This window comes from Aethina tumida, chromosome 5 (assembly GCF_024364675.1).
Source record: "Aethina tumida isolate Nest 87 chromosome 5, icAetTumi1.1, whole genome shotgun sequence".
Lineage (NCBI taxonomy): Eukaryota > Metazoa > Arthropoda > Insecta > Coleoptera > Nitidulidae > Aethina > Aethina tumida.
Genome location: NC_065439.1, coordinates 22,332,099 through 22,355,407, shown reverse-complemented (window position 1 = coordinate 22,355,407; position 23,309 = coordinate 22,332,099). Strand labels below are relative to the sequence as shown.

General features: G+C 31.4%; 4 protein-coding genes across 6 annotated transcripts in view; 2 read left to right on the top strand and 2 right to left on the bottom strand.

The window, feature by feature from the left end:
• The window catches only part of LOC109599121 (Ca(2+)/calmodulin-responsive adenylate cyclase-like), an 83,132-nt gene extending 70,203 nt beyond the window's left edge, over positions 1-12,929 (bottom strand). For all 3 annotated transcript variants that reach the window (XM_049968039.1, XM_049968041.1, XM_049968040.1), the window contains exon 1: positions 12,608-12,929. The gene's annotated coding sequence lies outside the window, so the exon portion shown is untranslated. The remainder of the gene's footprint in view (positions 1-12,607) is intronic.
• Positions 12,930-13,147: 218 nt separating this feature from the next.
• LOC109599119 (mitochondrial transcription rescue factor 1) lies at positions 13,148-13,854 on the top strand. The gene has a single exon (XM_020015059.2). It carries the CDS (start codon positions 13,275-13,277, stop codon positions 13,794-13,796), a length of 522 nt encoding a protein of 173 aa, XP_019870618.2. The 5' UTR covers positions 13,148-13,274; the 3' UTR covers positions 13,797-13,854.
• Positions 13,855-14,537: 683 nt separating this feature from the next.
• On the bottom strand, positions 14,538-18,435 carry LOC109600430 (type II inositol 1,4,5-trisphosphate 5-phosphatase). The gene is made up of 15 exons (XM_020016579.2): positions 18,281-18,435; positions 18,033-18,213; positions 17,815-17,949; positions 17,566-17,764; positions 17,344-17,514; positions 17,120-17,285; positions 16,892-17,064; positions 16,695-16,842; positions 16,524-16,644; positions 15,768-16,036; positions 15,618-15,714; positions 15,351-15,562; positions 15,129-15,297; positions 14,930-15,057; positions 14,538-14,874 (listed from the first exon to the last, which is right to left on the bottom strand). The coding sequence occupies exons 1-15, from the start codon at positions 18,350-18,352 to the stop codon at positions 14,626-14,628; spliced, it is 2,490 nt and encodes an 829-aa protein (XP_019872138.2). The 5' UTR covers positions 18,353-18,435; the 3' UTR covers positions 14,538-14,625.
• Positions 18,436-18,668: 233 nt separating this feature from the next.
• On the top strand, positions 18,669-19,605 carry LOC109600432 (probable E3 SUMO-protein ligase RNF212). The gene is made up of 5 exons (XM_049967560.1): positions 18,669-18,823; positions 18,879-19,006; positions 19,068-19,214; positions 19,270-19,470; positions 19,533-19,605. The coding sequence occupies exons 1-5, from the start codon at positions 18,715-18,717 to the stop codon at positions 19,566-19,568; spliced, it is 621 nt and encodes a 206-aa protein (XP_049823517.1). The 5' UTR covers positions 18,669-18,714; the 3' UTR covers positions 19,569-19,605.
• The last annotated feature ends 3,704 nt before the right edge of the window (positions 19,606-23,309 follow it).

Here is a 23,309-nt window from a genome sequence, read left to right as displayed (position 1 = left end):
ACCTTCTTGCCCACACAATAAATAATTAACAATCAAAACGCAACGTACATTAAAGGCAATCCCATCCTTTGAATCACTAGTGCCGCGTAATTTCTTTATCCACCGTGAAATTGAATTTTTCACTTTCATTCACCTACGGCATCGGAATAAATCAAAAACCGTCGTCCAGACTTAGCGATTTCCGACTGCAACGCCAACCGACACGAATTATTAATACAATTCGATCTTCTGAATGACGGATATTGAGCCCGGCATCATCTTAATTTATCCCGGCACACATTTCACGATTCCGAATCAATCAGAGGATATTACTTTTGCCGAGTGATTCTTTCCGTTCGGATTTCATCAGGACGGACATCTTGACGTTTCCTCATTATTTTTTTTATCAATTCAACTTCCACTTCAAGAAGGACACCTCAGTGAATGGCCAAACACGTGCACGTTTTATTTCCAGAGTCAGCATCATTACCTGCAACATTGGCGGCGGCGTTAACTCGTATAAATAGATGCATGCACGAAATACGATGCAGTAATTGAAGTTGGTTAACGGAAAAGCCGGGGAATATGGCGGCGTCCAGTTTGCACAGATGTTACTTGTACTTATGCCTATTTGCGTTGCGGACGAATGGTCCCACCTAGGCGTTAGTTCTTGCTTAGGACGTTGACTGTCTGGCCACGAAATTTAAATCGGGGTGAAAGGTGGAATGTATGCGGAGATTTATGGGGGATGCTGAATATGTTTTTGGGCTCATAAATAAATATTTTCGAGGCTGCGCCGACAATGGAATAGAGGCTGAAAGATAAAAAGCTAGTGAAATATTCAGGGTATACTTTGTGTTATTACAGTTTAAAGGGACGCAATTTTCAATGAGTTAAATCTATTTACATCAGTAAAAAGCCATAGTAAAACTTTGTTAGGTATAAAACAACCCTCGACATAAAATGCACTATAAAAATTACCTCTGGTTATCCGTATCGACAAGAACAAAAGTATAGCAGTCGACTGATTATATCGAGGCTCAGTTTCATAACGATGTTAAACAGAAGTGCTTTCGGCTTATCATTACGTGGATGACGTTAATTTAAGTGTCTTTTTATCTAGCGGAGCCACATAAATTAAAATAAGGTCACCGTTAAGGTGGATATGGTTCATAAACTGACCAAAAATGTATTATCATGTATTTTAGTGAAATAAAAAATAGCATGTTGGTTTAAGATGTCTCAACAATGCTGAGGTGATAAAACGAAACACATTTGCGTTTTATATGGTCATGGCACGTAAAACTGTTAAAATTAAAGAACCTTTTATGTGCGACTCCCATTATCTTGTACCATTAAACAAAAAGATGAAAGCACAACGTTATGTCAGAGAAATATTATATTCTTGTAAAAAAATCAATCTGGAGACGTAATTCAATACGTGCAACATTCATCTAAACATAAAAACAAACAGCATCCTTTGAAATAGGAACGAGAACTAAAGTGTCCTGGAATATCTGATATAATCTTAATTTATTTTACTTGAGTTAAGCTCGAGAAAACATACCGCTGCAATTTAAACTTGAAATAACTTAAATTGACAGAGTAAACTATGTTTTGCCAATATCTAGAGGATTTTTCCGAGTTTTAATCATATCTTTTTGGCAACATCAGATGTTATTTGCAGTTTATACTTCACATACCTTTTTAAAACATTTTCTACTGCTGAAAATAGCTGTCTAATACTGACAGTTGTTGAAACTGGTATTTCACTTTTCATTACTTACTTCGAACAGGTTTAGTGCAACTTAAAATTCAACTACAAAATGCAAAACTCATCTCGAAATTAATATTGCTAACTAAAGGCAAAAAACTGGGATTTAATGTGTACAAGTCTAACTAGGTTATATGTATAAATTGAATTTTAATAACATCATTTACGGTGATAAATGTGTTGTTATTGCCAACTTGTCGGTACAAGGTAATTATGCATTAAATTACTGAAAGAGATGTGTTATGTGTGACACAACAAGATTGTTATTGATGTTGCTCTCCAACAGTTAACATACTTTAATTTTGTTTCAATAAGTAGAACCTGCCTAAATATCTCAAATTGTATGGCTAGACAGATTAGTTGAATTCGACCCGAAAGTTGAATTTGATTCAAACTTTCCATCCACCCACACACCTTTGTGGCAGGCAGACTTCAAAACTGCGTTAGTATTTTTAGGCACTCGTAAAGCGTAAACTTTAGCGGCTAAACGGAAATCCATTTGTTTCAACTGTAGATGGAACAGACATTACATTTAAATAGAGAGTTCTTTGACGGACGAAAAAGCCGTGATTCTATTTATAGGAACGTTAGCCATACATCTGTATTTGTAGCAATCGAAACGTGTTCCTTACACAGTTTAAAGAAATCATTCGACCACATTCTGGTTCGCGGGCTTTAAATCAACATTTAGATAAAACCCAGTTTCTTGCCGGTCTTGTACGTCAACTCGTGTGTATAAACGCCGGGTTAATTTAAAGTTCACACCGCGTTGCAACACTTGAAAGAAGTGTCACTGTTTTGAACTATGATTTATTTCGCCGTTAGTTGAGTTTCGTAGTTTTCTACTTTCCTCCCATGTAAATAGTCAAACGAAGTGGATAAATTGCGGCTGGAGGTGATTCATTCAATCAGTACATCACCTGAGGCCCGCTTTTAAAATTCTTCCGGTCGGTCTGCGACGAGAAAATATGTCTGGCACTGGGACTTTTCATAAACAAGCGCTCTTTAAAGTTTTGTTACAATTGAATTACTGTAGTGCTCCAGCAGGACTACGCTAAGTCTGGTGTATAACAGCGTTCATGTTTAATTTGTTTTTACAGCATTACAGCTCTCCCAAGAAGTGCCTGTGTTTCTTATGATTTATTTCAGCCAGTTTAAGTGTTTCCCTGGTGCGGTTCGCAGATTTCCACTTGTGCAAATACATGAAGGAAGCGCAGTAATTTATTCAATTCTCCCGTCGGTCCCAATAAGAAAATTGTACGTGGATGTTTTAGAAACAAATTTGATTTAAATGCGGGCCACGTCTTTCCCGATTGTTGGGGATAAAACATATCTGGCTTCGATTAAAACATAAATCCCATAATTTATCGACCAGCAGGATTAGAGTCCCACACAAACTCATTTCGAACAACCTCCGATGAAATACCGGTTACGCCTTGGAAATACGCATACAGAAACTGCTTAACATATAATAAATTTATTTGTGTAATGTTTCCAATATCGTAATAATCGTTTTCAACAGTTAATTAATATGGGACATCGTAAATTTGTTTAATGGTATGCGATTATTTTTATTTACGGCCCTCGTCTCTTTATCGCACTAGTTTGCAAACTCTGCAAAAGTACTATCGTAACTTTCACGATAACTTCTCTCATAACAAGGCGTTGAATGGTCCAAAATATATGAGACCCCACCGTAGTTGACTTCTTTATTAATGATCCAAAACTATTTTTCTTTTTAATCATTTTTATGTTTACTTTAATTAAACTAAAGTGTAAAATGACAATACTGATACAACGAGTGAATCAGTATCAAAATAGTTGTCGAAAAATTTTGAATCAGTAATGGTAAGATCAAGGATCTTTTGGTGTAAGGTGATAAAATTGATGCAAGTGAAAGGACAATAAAGTAGTTGCCGAGATATCTTTGGATAATTAAAGATAAGATGAGACTCTTTTGGTTTATCAATGAGATACCAATAAAGTACATAGAAACCATAACGTTGGTAATGAGGAACTAATTCCCTGTTACATTAAAAACCAGAATATACAAGCACACTTGGTGAGACATGTTTCTGGTCCCCCTAATATCTGATACAGTCTAAAACTATTTTTCCTTTTAATCACCTTCTTGATCAAGTTATTTTCATTAACTATGTTACCAAAGGTGCAAGATGATAATACTGACACAACAAGTAAAAAGGCAACAAAATAGTTGCCCAAATATCTTAGATAATTAAATGTAAGGTCAAGAATCTTTTGGATTATCAATGAGATACCAATAAAGTACACAGAAACCATAACGTTGGTGATGAGGAACTAATTCTCTGTTACATTACAAACCAGAATATACAAGCAGACTAGGTGAGAAACGTTTCTGGTCCTCCTAATATCTGATATAGTCTAAAACTATTTTTCCTTCCAATCACCTTCTTGATCAAGTTATTTTCATTAACTTTGTAACCAAAGGTGCAAGATGATAATACTGATACAACAAGTAAAAAGACAACAAAATCTTAGATAATTTAAGGTAAGGTCAAGAATTCTTTGGATTATCAATGGGTTACCAATAAACACTTGTATATATAGGTGCAAGATTATAATACTGATAGAAGTCAAAAGACTACAAAGTAGTTGCCGAGATATCTTGGATATTTAAAAGTAAGATCAAGAATTTTTTGGATAATCAACTAGATGCCAATAAAATACCACCAAAACCATTGCGTTGGTGATGAGGAGCAAATTCCTAATTACATTAGAAACCAAAACATACAAGCACACTTGGTGAGACATGTTCGACGATTTCTAATATCTGATACCGTGTAATTTGTCACGAGCCATCCGAAGCCAACATAAAATTAGTGTGTCAAGTATAATGTATGTATTTCACATAATATTAATAGCTGTTATCCAAGATCTTATGCACACGGTAAATTGATGCGTATGTCGCATTTAAAAGTCGTTATTGTAAATTCCTCCGGGCATGAGGTATCGTTTCGCAATTGAAATAACAATCTGGGAATGTGTTATGATTGCTCTCCGATTGAATGAACCTCGCAGACGTGGGAATGGCAACAAGACGACGAAAAACAGTCAATGGAAATGTAAAAAGAACGTGCCGACGTCGTTATAAACATGCACCGATTTTATTGCGTTGCATTGCTCCGCGAAGTAAACACATTTGTAAACAAACGGACGAATGCGACGTGTTTCCTTTTTGTCAGCGAACGAAATGGGCTATTGCTGTACAACGGCAAGAAGGTGGTTCACCTTGGGGAATGAAATATTTACTGTTCGCTTTCAGAAGGAAAATAGGAAGATTTCTTACGTAATTCACGGTTAATGTTTGCCAATTACGAGACCTTCACTCTAATCCGAATCGCTCTTCGTACGGGAAGTGTGGGAAATATGAGAAGATTCGGGTCAGATTATGTGCAACTTAACAAAGGAAAGCACGTTAGTAAAATAAAAATTATTTAATTAATTCGCAATTATTTATTAGGTAAACAAATCAACAAATGGCTATCAATAATATCTTATCATTTAATTATGGTTCAAACATAATAATATCGTGTTAATAAACTTCAAAAACAAATTACAATTCAGTTGCTATAGAAAATAACGTAACCTCTCGAAAAACGATTCATGATCCAGACCATCACTCATGTCTGGTTTAAGATAAACGTGTTGGAATTTTTTCTTCTCACGATATTCACTCAGTACTACAAACTTACGTATTATTCAACCAAAAAAATATTTCAATTTGAGCAGACGTGCCCATTTCCTCAGCTTTTATCCCTTTTATGTTCCTCAGTAAAGTATTTAAGGTGAGTTTTTGTTCTAAAGTTTTCTCTTCATTAAATGCCAGGTAAATCAGTGATTAGTCTCAAAGACACTAAGGAAAATAGACTTAATCATACTTAATAATAATATGATAATTAACTTCAGAAACAAATGACAATTCAGTCGCTACAGAAAATAACGTAACCTCTCAAGAAACGTTTCATGATCCACATCGTCACTCATATCTGGCGTAAGATTAACGCGTTGGAATTTTTTCTTTTCACGATTTTCCGTCGGTACCGACTTACGTACTGTTTGTCGCATATCTTTACGGAAAATATTGTTTTCAATAATTTCGACTTCAGTCTGAGTAGGTGTGATTTCATCAGGTTTTATCCCTAGAGGATAAAGTCCAGAAATTATGTTGCTCAATAAAACATTTGAGTTGAGCTTGGCCATGTCATATTCTATTTGCTCCAAAGTTTTCTCTTCGTTAAATCCATCGAATGTTATGATTAATGGGGTGAGTTCTGCAGGCGACTTTGACTGAAATGACTCATGGGTATTGGCCGGCCCAGACAGATCGGCGATGACGGTTTCATCTACGAAACTGCCAAACGTAGCACAAGTTCGTGTGTCGTCAGTTTCAGTGCGCATTTTTTTGTTTAATGGGCAGTCATTATTGTTTGGTAGCATTTTGTGCTTTACACCTCCAGGGGGAGAGCTTAAATTAGTTTCGGGAATACTGTGGGAAATAGACATGGGTGAGGAGTAGATGGAAGAACATTTCGAAGCTTTACAATTTTGATCGCCCATACTTTTTGAATTAGTCGCCACAAAAGAGTCTTCTATAATGACACAATCAGTATTGTTAAGATCCAAGGTTCCGCATACTTCTGAAGTATTTCCTACCGTTGCGCAGGTTTCCACAGACATGAGTAAGGATTGACTGACAGATAAGTTGCCTTGCCTTTCAAATATTTGGTTAGATTCAGCTCTAATTTTTTGATTAAGATTTTCATTTGAAGTAGCAGTTTCAAATAAATCAATACTTTGAGTTTCAGTCCTCCATCCATAGCCATTATTAATATTTTGATTAAGCTTAAATGACTCATTATTTTCGTTTGAAATCACATTTTTAAATAAATCAAGGCTGAGAGTTTCACTACTCTGACCATGATTGTTAATGTTATTTTGAGTCTGAAAATATTTATTGGTAATCAAATCCAGTAGTTCATCAGTATTTGCAGTCCAATGTGTCTTGTGTTGGGATACTTCTGGATTAATTGGAAATAAATCCTTTTCAAGAGAGTCATAATTCATATTATAAATAATGCCGGGTTCAGAACTGATTTCTTGTGCAGACTTCGATTGTGATTCGTTATTTTCATTGGAAATTGCAGTTTCAGATAAATCAAGGCTAAGAGTTTCACTAGTCTGTCCATCGTCACTAATGGTTTTTTGAGTCTGAAAATCGTCATTAGTGATCAACCCCAATATTTCATCAGTATTTGCAGGAGTAGAATGTGTCTCGTCCTGGAATACTTTAGTGTTACTTTCATTAGAACTAAAGAGTGTAGACCCCGAACTGCTGAACACACTAAGTCCCGCAATTATTTTCGAAATTATTTTATTCAAATGACTGGCCACCATAATTTCACGAGGATTAATAAAATTGCACTTCATTAAAATATCTGAGTATTTTAACAAATCTTCGTTCTTCAACAATTTTTTGTTCCTATAGTGATCAGTCACGTCCTTTTGAATGATATTCAGGACAACACTTTTAGGCTTGTTCTCAAGCGAGGAACAATAAGTATGATCGGAATGACTGTTTTGACTCATGCTGCCTAAAAATAAGACCAACAAAATTACCCCAAGATCAAAATCAACTTAAAAAAAAAAGTGTAATTATACCTTCTTTTTGCACAGTTAAAAAATTAATACTTTAACGAGGCAAATTAGCGTGACAAACGACTTGATTATTAAAAAGCTCGAACACTCCTCGCTTTACTGAAAAAAAAAGTACAGTGTCAATTAATTTGAATTCGCATCATTGTGGCAACGAGGGCCGGTAATTAAATTAAATTCATCATGTTGTGTAACAGTGCGCACTTTTAACTTCATTAATTTAATTATCGGATATGTGTCCGAAACCTTTCATGATCCAGTCCCAAGACCGACAAAATCGCAGACGGCTAAACAATTTCGTGTCCGATGATGCAACTGTTCCATTACGTTTAATTGTTTGATTGCGCCGGTTTTGATGAAACGCCACCTATTTATATGTTTCTTCATAAAAGTACTATTAACTAATTAATATTCTTGGCGACCGGGTGGATTTTGAGCCGGATTTCAGAACGATAGGAAAACAATACTAATAAAAGTTTAATGGACGCGATGCAAATTGTGCTTCTTGGAGAACGATAACGATTGCCATTAAAACGTACCTAAATAAATTACAATTTGCCTCCGTTCTTTTAACCAGATAGGAGCCATTAACTTTCGAATATTCGTACAGTTCATAAAACATGAGAAGATAACGCAATTTTATCTTAGGGCTGATGGAATAGTTTTATTTAGGGTAAATTGGGTCGAGTTACTTAAGAGATAAAAAGATGGTTTAAATAATTTAATAGAATTAAAATGAATTGCCCATAAGGATAAGTTTGATATACAACTGTTAAAATCATCCGACTAGCTTTTAGTTGAATGAATATTTAAAGAAACATTAAAAGCTAGAATGAGGAAAAGTCTATAACAAGCTTACTATTATAATTTATTTAGAGAGAAACATGACAAGCATGGGCACATATTCTATATGTTTGCGAAATTAAAACCGTTGGCAATATTTAAACTAGGCTATTTTGTTATTTTTGAGCAAATAAAATAAGCAACGTTTTATAAATGATATAAAATATCAAAAACATTTCAACGACATGTATTCAATTATAGCTTGGACTGTTTTAATTTTATTGCTAATTATAAATTTCATCATAAAATAAAATTAAATTTTGTTGGAACTACCAGAGAAGTCGACTCAATTCGTTTAACGTTGTTTGTGTTTGCGAGCACAATGTGTCTTAAGTATTTATAATTTTAAACATGTGTCAATTTTATTTTCTTTCGCGTAGTTTTCCATTCGCCCACTTATTGATTTTGTTATGTATTGAAGTTCATAGAAAAGGTTAATATTATTTTATGAATATTTAAAAATATTTCATAAAAAATATTACTTAACATTTCAATTTTTGTAAATATTTACATTTTTCAACATTCTTTATAATTTATTATAAAATATATTTAATTCAAACATTGTCTTTGGAAGCAAAATTAATATTCAAAGAAGAGAAAGTTGAGAATAATATAATTTATTGTAAAAATTGTTAATTGTCGTGTTAATTATTAAAACATTTATTGTTCTATTTATTCATAATTAATGTCCAAAAATCCATAATAATATAATTGTACAAACTTTGTTGTTCATGTTACCTGTACATGTATTTCATTAAAAAGTGTATAAATAAATCAACATAATTAATACATACCACAAACTTTAGATACTTATTGTAGTTTATTAATTCCAAAAATTGGACGCTCCATAAATTTAAACTGACAAATGTATGTAAAAAATGGAGAAAATCTTAATTTTATAAAATTATATTTTAACCTGTTAATTACCTTTTTTATCATAACATGTTTTTCTATTTTTAAAACTAACAAATATTTGGTCTATTTATTCATAATTATTGTTTAAAATTCGATAATATAATTGCACAAAATTTGTTATACATGCAACTTGTGTACATATTTAATTAAATTATATATAAATAAATCATAAATTTTTATTATCAAATTTTGAACAATAATTATTGTGCAATAGAACCAATGAATAATTATGAAAATATTATCATTTATAGTGTTTAGAAGTTTGTTAATTCCATAAGAAATGCTCCATACAATTAAATTTTAAATTCAATTAATTATTTATAATTTTTCGGAAAATATGAATAATTTAAATATTTTCTTTGGAAGATAGTTTAGTTCAGAAAATTATATTTAAAATGTTATTAATTACTCTGTTTATTATCATTTACTTATATATATTTTTAAATTCTGAGTGTGTCGTATTACAGGTCAATAAAATGATATACTTTCGTAGCTAACAAGAATTTGATCCATTTGTTCATAAATATTATTTAAAATTCGATATTATAATTGCACAAGTTTTGTTGTACGATTTAGTTTGCTTTATACAAACTAGAACATCGAATTTTAAGCAATAATTATCAATGCAATAGAACTAATGCGTAATTATGAAAATATTATCATTTATAAATAGAGTTATAATGAAATAATGTATTAATTTATAATTTATTTTAAAATAGGGACAATTTAAAAATTGTCTTTAGGAGCAAAACAAATATTAAAGTAAAATAAATTTTAATTTAAAAAATTATATTCAAAAAGATATTAATGACCATGTTTATTATTAAGATATATTTATAACTCTGAAATTATAAATGTGTCATATTATAGACGTCAATAAATCGAGATGTAACTTTCGTAACTAACAAATATTTGTTCTATTTGTTCATAAATATTGATTAAAATTCAATAATATAATTGCACAAAATTTTCTATACGTTTTAGATGTGTACATATATAATTAAATACATAAATCAGACCAATTAATAAATATATCCCACAAAATTGAAGCTTTTTTATTACTGAATTTTAAACACTAATTATCAATACAATAGAATCAATGCATACTTATGAAAATATTACCATTTATAAAGAGAGTTTTAATGAAACAAAGTTTATTAATTCCAAAAGAATTGGATGCTCCATAAAGTTAAACAGAACTATTTTAAATAGGGACAATTTAAATATTGGTTTTTGGAATAAATACTAATATTAAAGTTGAATAAATTTTAATTTAAAAAATTATATTCAAAAAGTTGTTTTTAGTATTAAAACATGTATTTATATTTTTGAAATTCTAAAAGCGTTGTATTATAGACGTCAATAAAATGATAATACTTTCGTAATCAACAAAATGTTTGTTCTATTTATTCATAATTATTATCTAAAAATATAAGTACAGCCTGTTGAGTGTTACATTTTAATAAGTAACCATTGTCTTTGAAAGCAAGACAAATATTAAAATAAAAATTTAATTTAAAAATGTATGTTTAAAAAGTTGTTAATTACTATTTTTATTATCGGAACGTGATTATATTTTTGAAATTCTAAATTTGTCATATTCAAGACGTCAATAAAATGATATTACTTGTTTATTTATAATTATTGTGTAAATTTGGATAATATAATTCCATAGTTAGTTGTACGTGTTATATGTGTACATATTTAATTAAAATGTGAATAAATATATTATATTAATTAATTATTAATTAGTATAAAACAAGCTTTAGGCACATTTATTATCGAATTTTAAACAATAATTATCAATGCATTAGAACCAGTGGGTAATTATGAAAATATCTTTTATAAATAGTTTTGATAAAACAAAAGTAAGTTCAATAAAATTGGATACTCCCTAGAGTTAAATTGGAAATTTAATTAATTATTTATAATTTATTATAGAATATTGACTATAAATATTCTTTGGAAACAAAACTAAAATTAAAATGAATATTTAGATTAAAAAATTATATTTAAAAAAGTTGTTAATTGCTCTGTCCATTATCAAACTTGAAATTTTAAATACGCATATTACAGACGTCAATAAAATGATAATATTTTCGTAACTAACAAGTATTTGTTCTATTTATTCATAAATATTGTTTAAAATTCTATAATCGAATGCACAGTTTGTTGCATATATTTGTATTTGACTAAAATCTGTATAAATAAATTAGATAATTCATTTACAGATAATCAATGGTTTGATCAATGGTTTCATCATTTAATTTGAATAGAATTTGATGCACTGCAAAGTAAATTAAAAATTCAATTCATTATTTAGAATAATTTAATATAATAAATACAATAATTAATTCAAATACATATACTTCTATTATTGAATTTTAAAGAGTAGTTATTAAATTATTTATATTCATAAATATAGATTTTAATAAACATTTGTTATTAAAAATAATATAAATATTAAGTAAAGTTAATTTAAAAATTGAATTCTTTCTTCATAATTTAATATATTATAAAATGTAAATAATTAAAATATTTAATATAGGAAATTACATTCAAAAAATGTCAGTTACCTTACTTATTATCAATATAAGAGTAATTAATATTTCTTATATTATTTTATGCTAAAAATGTTAATTAAATAATAATTGTTTATAATTAAATAAACGTGCTATATATTTAATTAAAATATTTATAAACAAAGCAGATTAGTTAATAAATAAATAAACATAACAAAATGTAGGTATATCTATTATCCAATTTTAAACAATAGTTATGAAATTTTTTCATTTATAAATATATTTTGTAAAATCCAAATTTTCTATTTCCAGAAGCATGGTAAATGTGTACCACATTCAAAATTAATTGAATATTCGAGAAATATCTGTTTCTACAAATTAATTTATTTAACTCTAACCACCGCAATTTGAACCAAACTCACTTATGCAAAATAATCGGATGGAATTTAATTCTGATTAAGTAAATTTTCGAAAGCACATTCAGACGCAAAACGGAATGCATCAATGCGGAAAAGATCAATCGAATCCGCACAAGTGGAGACACGGGGATGGTCTTTTGCCACGGTGAATAAACATAAGGGGGCATTTGAAACGCTCGTCCCCCATTCAAACACCCGGCAGTGATTGTGTTCACCTGTCAGCAAATTCAACCTGCCAGTACCGTTGTCGGTCGCCCCGCACTGGCCGAACGGGGTTGCAACGACGAGATGCGGCCGTCCGGGTTTAAAAGTGCGTTGACCCGCGTTTTAAACATAGAAACTGCGGTGGTGAGATTGTAGTTGTGCCGATGATTTGTTTACTCTGATTTACTTCGAGATGTCGAGTTAGGACGGGATCGGTGTTCGAGTGTTTATTTATTAGTGAAGATGAGGGGGTTTACCTTTACATCGTCGGCGAAGTTATTTGAGACTAGCCAAAGAAAATTAATTCGCACACATGATCCAATTTTCTTCGACGGGGGTGGGTCAAAACTGCGAAAAACAATCGGCAAACACAAAATCCACAGCCACCCCGCACACGAGTCAAAATCCCACTTATTTATCACTTAACTCCCGTGTGTTTTGGCGCAAGTGGCGATTTTTTTCGCGAAATTGTCAACGTACTAAGCACGTTTCGCCAATTACAGTCGGTTATCGGCCTGGAAGACAAAGAACATACACGAGAAACCTCACAGCTTGTGTCGGCGACTGCCGCTGACAAAAACAATGTTGATGGTCTTTGGGGCTCCGTCCGTTGGCGTGCGCCAGACAGAGATGGAGCGCGGAACATGCGTATTCAACATTTAAAATTTTCAGCCCATACTCCATTTCCCTGGCGACATCTATTGTCAAGTTTTCCAACCTTACATAAAAGTCGTACATTTTCCTTCTTGATAATAATTATATTTACCAACGATTTGTTCAATAACTATTTGCTCTATGCCAGTACTGGAAAAATTTTTGGCAAAAAACAAATCTCATTCAATTAATAAAATTTTTATCTAACTAGGTATGCAACTACTGATGTTTTTCCAGTATGTCAGTTTGTAGGTTATGTAATTTTTAAAAATGTTTCCACTAAATCTAATAAGAACTGTGCTACGCAGCAACTTGCATTTAAATGAAGTACAATCCACAAATACAATAATCTACAGTCACATTAGATTTAAGAGTAAAGGCCAAAGGAAACAGCAATCTTCTGAGTCGGAAACAGAACCTGAAGAAAAGGACTACTTGGATGATATCACAGATAAACACACCAAAACATTAAAAGTAAACGTAAATTCACTACGACTCGATGCTATAATTAAATCTGGTTTAGGGATATCCAGAAATAAAATAGAAACAATATTCTATGAGAGTAAAATCAGACTTAATGGCCAAAAGGTGTTGAAGAAAAGTGTCACAGTGAAAGAAGGAGATGAAATAGACGTAATTAAGGGGCTGAGTGTAAATAATCCGAATTTCCTAACTGTAGCCAGAGTGGAAGTGCTATTTGCAGCTGAAAAGGATGAAAATATCAGTTTGAAAATAAGAAGGAATAAGTCATTGTTGATAGAAAATTATGAAGACAAGTGGAAGCCTTCTTAATGAATTCTATGGAATATTGTAAATATATAAATTAATAAAAGGTTATTTTTAAGTTTCAGTTTCTATTGTTTAATGTACAGAAGGAAAATTAAACTAGAATACATTTCAAATTAAATATATTTACACCATCAAATTGTTATTATGTTTGTTCTTAATGCTTTTAATACTTTTTAATTTTATAAAAAATACGAACTATTCTAAAATGAATTTGAAATCATGTATTAAAGGCATTTATAACTGGATAAAGACGTTTATACAAAAAATAAATATAATTACTAAAAATATAAGCTCAATAATGTTCAACTAATGTCTAAATAAAATGGAAAAAAAGTATTACAGCTCCCTTTCTCACAATTACAACATTCAATTTGTCATTGGATAAAAAACATACTTAAGTAACAATCCAAATATAATAAAAAATGTTTCATTTGGTTATTAAAAGTCTTTAACATAAGTAAATGATTGTGTTCATATTTGTTACTTGTGTATTCTTAAAGGAATGTAATTATACTCAATTCCAATTGTCAGCAAAAAAAGTCAATTCTACAACACAATGTTAAAAGTTAACTGGCAAATGTATTAATAATATATAAATATATAATAATACTGTAGTTTTAGTCACAAAACGTATATATTTATATAAATGAACATCTATAGTATGAAAGGTGTATCTGTGGGTGCTAATATTGCAACAACAATGAGCATTAATTTAATCTACAAAAATAATTTAAAATCTATGAGGAATTGTCCATTAAAGCTTTAATCTATAGTTACATTACTGTTGCCAGGACGAATTATCTAATAAACTAAATATGTACAACAAAAATAATTACTTAATGGGGTTGACCAAAGAACTTAAGTCATTGACGAGGAAGTTGTAAATGAAGTTAGACTTTCCACGACTAGCCTGCGGCTTCGAATTTAAAATCTTGTCCCTTAAAAGGGCATCACCGAATATCAACGCCAAAGTTTTCGCATCAAAGCCATTCTCCGAGGAAAATCTCAACAGTTCCTGCAGGAACATGCACATGTACATGAAAACGTTGCGGTGCAAATCCGGCAACTTCTGTATAATTATCTAAAACAATATTTACGTAAACATTTACTATTTAAATTTAATATATATGTTCTACCTGTTTACTAGTGTGAAAATTGTTGGAAGCTGCGATACACGAATCGTGGTGCTCGTAAGGAATAACTGGTTCTTTAGTGTGTGTTAAAAATAATAATAGAGATTCAGCTGCTGCTTGTACACTTCCAGCTATACACACAATAAGGAAATTATAGTATTTTTACAAAGACATAATAATGATGGTTAATTTTAAAGGATACGAAAAGGATCTAGTGACCCAAAATCCAACCAGTCTCTTATGCTTATCAACTCGTGAAGTGAGCTAGATTCAAATAAATCTTTCGTTTTCAATCCGTGCCTGTACAAGTGATCAACTAACAAAAACATTTCTCTAGGAATGCAGTAAATTATGGGTGACTCAAGTTGTTCCTAAAATGAACCAATTATATTGTACAAAAGTAAATATTTCTTATAGATCTCACCGCTTGCTTCCACTGTTCGTCAGATAAACGCATAATGGGTAATGGAATTCTACATAGCATTGAAATAGGTGCGAAAAAACAGGACTTCTGTACGTTCCCACTTATCGTTATAAACATATCTTTCCCACCTTTTAAATGGAGTACAAGAATGTCATAGAGTTTCTGTACATTCGAATTCATCGTCATTTCTAATCTTACGTCGCATTTTTCTCCTAAAAATACATTTAAAAATATCAATCAGTTTAAATATGTGTGTGATTAAATAACCTGGATTTATGCTGCCGCAAAACGGATTAATTTTTAGCCAGTCCTTGCAATAACTGTCATCGTCTAATTTTTTAATAAATTCAAACTCCGCTGGTACCTAAACTCGCATTTCGCCATTAATAATAACAAACAAATGTTATATAGACTTACAACACCCGTGTTGGCAATTATTAATTCCTGTACTTGAGGTTCCTCAAATTTGATGAGATCAAAGTTGAACTCGACTTTATCTATTGTGACCTGAGGTAAATACTCGTTTTCTTGTTTGTCCATCTTTCTAAGCAGCTCCTCGTGAATTTCCTTATATTTAGCCTCATCAATTACGCTTATTTCAGCGACAAAAAAGGCGCTAACCGGCTTGTGATCGCCCATCTTCACCTTCATGTGGCTGTCGTATTTTCGTAAATAAATATATCGACCTAGAACGCTCAATATTATGTCAACATTAACAGAATCACACGCATGCAATAAAATTAAAGAATTGTGATTAAGAAATTATTTATTTAACTATTCATTTTTAATTTCTGAATCAGAAACAAACTACAGATTCTGCTTTAAAAACGGCACTCACTGGTTTGTGATCGCTTATACCATAAGACATATGACTTCTATAAAAATATATATAAATATTATTACCTGAAAATGTATATTTAAGTAAAGGCGTTTGTTTTAGTTATATAAATTCGCCTTTAAAAAAATTACCCTACATATTTTTCAATTAAGTAATTAATATTATAAAATATTATATCTTAGTCAGACTTTTTAGATTTTATCTGATCACTGGTTTAAAAATTCTGACAAATCTAAAGTGGCACAAATAATTCATAGCATATCTTGATATACATTTTTTGACTCAATAAAATAAATCTATAATATATTATAATAATAATCAATATGAACAATTACCTCTCCACAAAATTCGGTCCGTCCAAGCAGGAGGTCTAGCTTTTTCACTTGTGTCATACACATCAGAATCTTTGTTAAATTTGTAAGTTGGTTGAAAATTGATCTGACCCTCTTGAAAATCCTAAAACACTACAAATATAAACAATAATATTGCATAGTGAGATAAATTACCATGAAAGTATTTCCCAAATCTCTTTGCTCATTAAGCTGATCCTTTTGTAGGAGTGGTGTGTAATCTCCATTTCTAATAAAACTCTTCACTTCAAGATTTGTATATTTATTAATTCTATAATTTAAGTCGCCCAACCAATATACTTGACTAAAATGTACATATAAATATAAGAAAAAATCAGAATAAATAATCTTACTCATGTTCCCTTATAGTCATAGGACATTTTTTAAAGTTCATCCTACTGATAATGTCTTTATAATCTTGATTTCTTCTCTCAACCTCCTCCACATGTGCTGCCAAGTGGCTACATACAAAACACATTGTTGTATTATTTAAAGTAAAACTCACTCCTACACCACCCTTATTTCCCTGTTAAGCAGAATAAGTATGAAATGTTTATAAGTGTTAAATAAATTGTCATTACCATTTTCCCCAAAATTCCTGTGCCAACAGTATCTATTGACACGTTTTTAATGTAACTGATGTGCTCTTTTTTTATATATACTATTAATAATATTCCGACAAGTCTTGCAATGGCAACAGATTTGTACATGTTCGGCTCAGTGTTTATTGTAGCTGTCACAAGATTACTAAAAAAAATTTGTCATAAATATTCTTGCATATGGTGGGAAAAAGTTAATTACTTACTACCACTCTGCTTCCCTTGGCGTGTCATTAAACAAAAAAGCTTCCTTACTTAAATCAATCTCTTGAAATCCAACAGCATAAATATCTGGTGCTCTATCACAATGAAGCCAATCTGTAAGTCTTTCTGTGGGAGGTGGTTGTCCGTTTACATTCCATGTTCCACAAAATATTCTAAATAAAATCAATAATAGCATTCAATTAGTCAAAATCACAAAATCTTACGTATATTCTTCTTTTCTTGTGTAATCTGGTTCTTTTAATTTAAGTTGATACTTTAGGACTGATTCCCTTTTGCCTGCACTTAGATTTAAACTGGATGTGTTTGGTCTGAGTGTAACTAAGCTATCATCCTCCATTTTATTGTCTAATGTATATTTATCACACCAAGTTGTATTTAATGGTGAATCACTGCTGTTTGTAACTGTAACATAGACATGTAAAATTGGATAGTTTGCATTTAGTTTAACATACTTTCTTTTGAACGGATAACCTCAGATGCAAACTTTGAACTTTCCAATCCAATTTCAATTTTGTATTTTAAACTGACTTGTTTATATTTCGCAATAAACACTAAAAATCTTTGGTTGTCGGGGATCAACTCAGTATCTGTAAAATATATATGTTAGTTACATATACTGTATTTAGTTTTATATCAAAAAGATAACAGATAAGTTATATGTAAACCTTACCACATGAAAAATATTGATTAATAGGTATAACTGTTTCAATAGATAAGTCCGTAATGCCTTTTGGAAGTTTCTTCTCTGAGATCAGTACAAATAAAGCAAAGGATTTGTTGTACTCTACCAGTGCAAATATCCTATAAAACTTACTCAAAGGACTGTCAACTAAAGAAACATTGAGATGTATCTGATCGAAACGTTAAAGAAAACAAACGACGGGTCTAATCTTATTAGATTGTTATCGCAAAGGATACACATTTAACTATTTCCGTAGATAAAAATTTCGCCTGCACAACATTCAGTATATCTTGATGGAAAGCTGTCATAACTGTATGGGGCACATGATTAAAATAAATTTATCCTATTTACATTTTTTAATTTCCATCTCTGACAGTTCCGTATAACCTCAAATTTCCGGGCATTGCCAACCCCAACCAAACTGCGATAATTTCTAAAAAACTAAACCGTTTCTAAATGACTGATTGTTTAAACACTTCCTTATCTTTATTAGATTAAATGTTTTAAATAAAATACAGATTAAACGATTTTTACTAATTTTTACTCGGAACTAGTTGAAAGGAAATGTGTTGGCAAAACTTAACACTGCAGGAAAGTTTTTAAATTAAAGTTGGGGTTGAAATTATTTGTCAGTATTTATTAAGATTTCGTAGCAAAAAACAAATGAAAAATGGATTGGGTTCATTGCAATAAGTGTTCCATTAAGTACATTTCCAACATAAAATTTATGCTCACTGAATGCGGTCATATTTTTTGCGAAACATGTATAAAACAGATAAGTAGGTCTTTGAAGAATTTTTGAGGTTTACAAATTTAATTGATTTAAAATTGTAGAACAGGAGAAAACGTGCACAATTTGCAAAAAGTCATGCAAAAATTTTATGCCCCTTTCGAAGGAGATGGATACGAATTTCCAACAATTCTTTCTCCCTTTTGATCAGGTTATGAAAAGGACTCTGGAGGCAAGTATCTGCACAATTTTAATTCCCATAAGCGTTTACCAAGTTTATTATAAAATTTAAGGTCTACAACTTTCAACATTTGCAAAAAAATAGACTACTTCAGAATATGTGCGCCAAATATAACATGGCCAAAAAGGAAAACGTAAAACTGCATCAGATCATAAAAAAATTACATACGGAAAATGAAACGTTACGTTCCGTGGCTAATGTAAGTTTTATTTAAACACCATGTATTACCTGAACTACAAAAATATATTCATTAGTATCGGGGCAACAACAGAGTTCCATATATGACCAGTACACCCATGAGTATGCAAACACAGAGTTCTCTAATGAATCCGGATGGTACGTATTTGTCCTCCGGTCAAAGAAGAAGAAATGGTGGCCCAATTCGGACACCTTGGTCAGGTCAGTTTAATCGAGCGTCGGAAACGGACGGGAGAATGTACCCTTCCCCACAAATGGTAAGTTTTAACTAAAACTATCTTTGTCTAATGGTGTACGTTAATTGTCAATTCATTTGAAGGATCAATGGTTATTTGGCTTACAATTTGCATGGTAATTCTACATTAATTAATTAAGCAAATATATAATATATAGTTACATAGTTTTATTTGTAGTCTATTTATATAATGAATATAGTTTGTACGCAAAATGCCTTCACATTTCGTCAGTAATTGAAAATAAAAGACGTATATGTAACAAATTGGTGTTTGTCAAATATACAGTGGTGGCCAGAGGAATAGCACACATTACAATCTTAATGTTAATTAGAAAACGCATACTTCTAATTACATATTACATGTGATAGATGCGTTCGTTTGTTTCGACTGCCAAATGAAAGATATGCTCAACGTAACTTCGTAAATACCACCTTATTTGGTGGGGGTTCAATTATTATGTTGGGAAGCATTTCTTTAACAGTACGTACCGACTTGGTAGTGATAAATAATGGGAACCTTAATGCTAAGGGTATCTGGGAAATTCTTGGGAGACCCTTAAGGGATTATCCTAACTGAATAACTTAGAGGGCGTGGAGCAACTTTTATTTGAAATTTGTGAGAATTTGAACCAAAATGAAATTCGAACCCAGATTTTCAGTAAGAACAGAAGATGTGAAGCTGTCATTTGTAGCAGATGTGAAAATACCCCTTATTAAGTTCAAATTTTATATTTTATAAACATCAAATTTTGTTCATTTTTAGAAAAAAATATTTTTTAAGATTTTCTGTAATGTTTATAATTAAAAAATTATTTTTAAGTAAATTTATAAATTGTTTCATTTTTGTGCTATTTCTCTAGCCACCATTGTATATATTCAGGTCCTAATCTGATAAACTCTTAATGTTATATAATTATCTATAAAATAAATCTAATAAAACCAGTACTAATCGAGTTATACGTCCTAAAACGTTTTTTACTATATTTATTTCCAATATTCTCAGTATTCGAATTTGCTATATTTGTTTTTCCAACTTTATAGACGTGTTATCTGAACGATAAGCTGAAACGGCGTTCGTTAAATTTGTGAACGCCGTCGTACAATTCAAGCAGTTGTTTTTCACCAGACAAACATGTTCCATGTGAACCACGACAGTGTTGACACTGGGAGCCATACACGTAATTTATTCGAGTGGTTTCGGGGAAGTGGCCCTCTCAGGAATCCACTTAATACCTTGTTAAACATAATCGGTAGAAAGCGGGCGACGCGTACTGCGCCGTCCTAGACACTGTGCATCCGTGCAAAGAATTTCTTGCATAAAATAGCGGCCGCTGCCATTGTGCAATAGCTTGCTTAGGTAAATATATGCATTACGTAGCTGGTGCGGTAATAAAAATATTACGAGAGAGAGCATTATGTCACGCGGCATTGTGCTGCGAGTTGGAAGTCACACAGGACCTGGGGAAGAATTTAAATTGGTCCCGGATCCTCCGGGCGTATGATTATTACGGCGGACACTATTTACGATATCGTTCGAGATGGCGGGGGAATAGTTCAAAGGGGTCGGTTTTGGAAGTGATGGCGTTATCCGGGACCGTGAAAGGGCTCATTTTGTTATTGTAATTGTTCGAGCGCAAAAGACGCAGACACGGGTTCGGACGTTTTTATTTGCGACTGTTTCTTCTGTCATACAACACAATGGTGTTTTACGTGTCCATGCACTTGACAAATAATAATATCCTATCAAATATACGATGTTTTTGTTGGAGTCTTGAGTATATTATAATATTTAAATTGACTTTAAATATTTGGACACAAAACATATTAATTGCATACAAGAATGCCGGGGAGTTTATTACATAAGCACACGTGGGAGAGTTTGTCGACAATTTAACAAGTCTAAATAATTATCCATAACGCTAATTCATTCTACACCAACGCCACGTCACTCATACCGTTCGTCGACTGAGATTTCCGCAATAAAATTTTCTCGGTGATACACTAAAGTAAAAACTACACTGTATTTTTTTAAGTATATAGTGGTTATTATTATAATAAATTTTAAAATGTTAAATATTTAATAAATCTTTTATTAATTTACTATCGTAGTTTTATACAGTATCTTTCGAAATTTTCATTTGTCTTGATAAAAGTGTATGTTTAAATATTACTGTTACTTATGCAGTATGTACGATAACAACAATAAGGCAATATTAACTGATTTAGTTAGATATTTATTAATATTTGAAAAAAATTCAAGGGCCAAAAGTAGCCTTGCTTTATTTATATTGAAAATATTTTTGAGTCTATTGAATTTAGGAAATTCAAATTATCCACTATAAGAGACAAAACTGTGTTTTAATAACAACCACTGACAGAGTATTTTCTTGGAATCTCTTTGGCACGGTCCATATCCGTGATGTATTTATTCCTGCAATATCGTAAAATATTGTATAAATCCATCCCCATTAAAGGACTTTACGTTGGCAATTTTACCACACCATTCCGAAGTATATGGGCAATTGTAAAGAACGAAACGTACACACGCAAACTGTGTCAGTGCCGACTATCGGTCGTATCTCATTATTTATTGCGCGATCTATCATAATCGCTGTTCGATTAGCGAATATATTTTTGAGAAAATGGCTTAATAATTCAAGCCGATTTCGCCGTTTCGAAACGTTATCTCGAAATTTTATTTTATCACTCTTCTATACTCCACTTCACAAGTGGACTTTTACACCAGCTGTTAATATATCATTCCTGTCGGAATGCCTCACTTATATTCAAAATTCATTGTAGTTTTATTCGCCCCCTTTTCCGCATTTGTGTTTGACACACAAATAAAAGGACCGTTTCCAAAAATACGCAGTCATAATCCCATCTAATATTTCCTGTTAAATGTGCAATAAATACGGGGCCGTTATATATATATTAATCCCACAATAAAGTTGGCATTATTACAGGGATGACATTCGAAAGTAAACCGGCTTAAATAAATATGTGTTTAATATTGATTGATCAATTTTGGCATGATGAATTAATTCCATGTTTGACATGTTTACTCTGTAACGTATTAGGTTTCATTAACAACCAGAAGCAGAAAAACTGCAGCTATTGGAATATGTCTCATGCCGAAATTAATTAGTGATTACCAATAATTGTTATTTATGGATTTTGGAGTCGGAATCCTAAATTAATTAGACTGCAACTAAAGGGATTTATGTGCTTTGCGTATTGTCACACACGTGATGTAAAGCCTTTACTTTGGTTCTGGTATAATATTACTGTTTAGCATACAAAGTCTATCTGGAAGCTGACGATTTAATGTACTTGTTTTAACTGATTGTCAGAATCGGTTTATTAAATTTAAACTAAACAGATTGATTTATCCCAATAGAAAACTCCTTCATCGGCTAACGTAATTTCTTTAAATCGAACCAACCGGATCGACAATTGAATTGCGTGTTTAGTACAGTCGGGTTTTATCTCAATTTAAGTTACTACTCGTCGGATGCAATTCAGAATTCAAAGTCAGTCGACAATTGTTCAAATTAGTTCAAAACGGGATAAAATGTGGAGGTGATTTGTGATGCACGTGAATAGTTTTACTATTTTGTTAAAATAACAATAAAACAACAAATAATAATATCATACAAATAAAATGAAACAAAAAATCACATTTTCTACACAATTTATTCATTCTGTTCAAGTAAATCATAGAATAACCTACACTATTATAACACAACCTAATCTATCCTAACATATTTTGTAGGATGCTAAATTTAATGGAACATATAATAACAAATATAGTCATAGTTGGAACTCCTTCATTTAGATTTCTATATTAATTAATTAAAA

Coding starts and splice junctions, on each gene's coding strand:
- LOC109600432 (XM_049967560.1), top strand. CDS start 18,715: ATGGATTGGGTTCATTGCAATAAGTGTTCCATTAAGTACATTTCCAAC. Junction 18,824..18,878: donor AACATGTATAAAACAGATAA/GTAGGTCTTTGA, acceptor TTAAAATTGTAG/AACAGGAGAAAACGTGCACA. Junction 19,007..19,067: donor TTATGAAAAGGACTCTGGAG/GCAAGTATCTGC, acceptor ATAAAATTTAAG/GTCTACAACTTTCAACATTT.
- LOC109599119 (XM_020015059.2), top strand. CDS start 13,275: ATGTTTCCACTAAATCTAATAAGAACTGTGCTACGCAGCAACTTGCAT.
- LOC109600430 (XM_020016579.2), bottom strand. CDS start 18,352: ATGACAGCTTTCCATCAAGATATACTGAATGTTGTGCAGGCGAAATTT. Junction 16,037..16,523: donor GGACCGAATTTTGTGGAGAG/GTAATTGTTCAT, acceptor TGAGCGTTCTAG/GTCGATATATTTATTTACGA. Junction 14,875..14,929: donor ATTTTCACACTAGTAAACAG/GTAGAACATATA, acceptor ATATTGTTTTAG/ATAATTATACAGAAGTTGCC.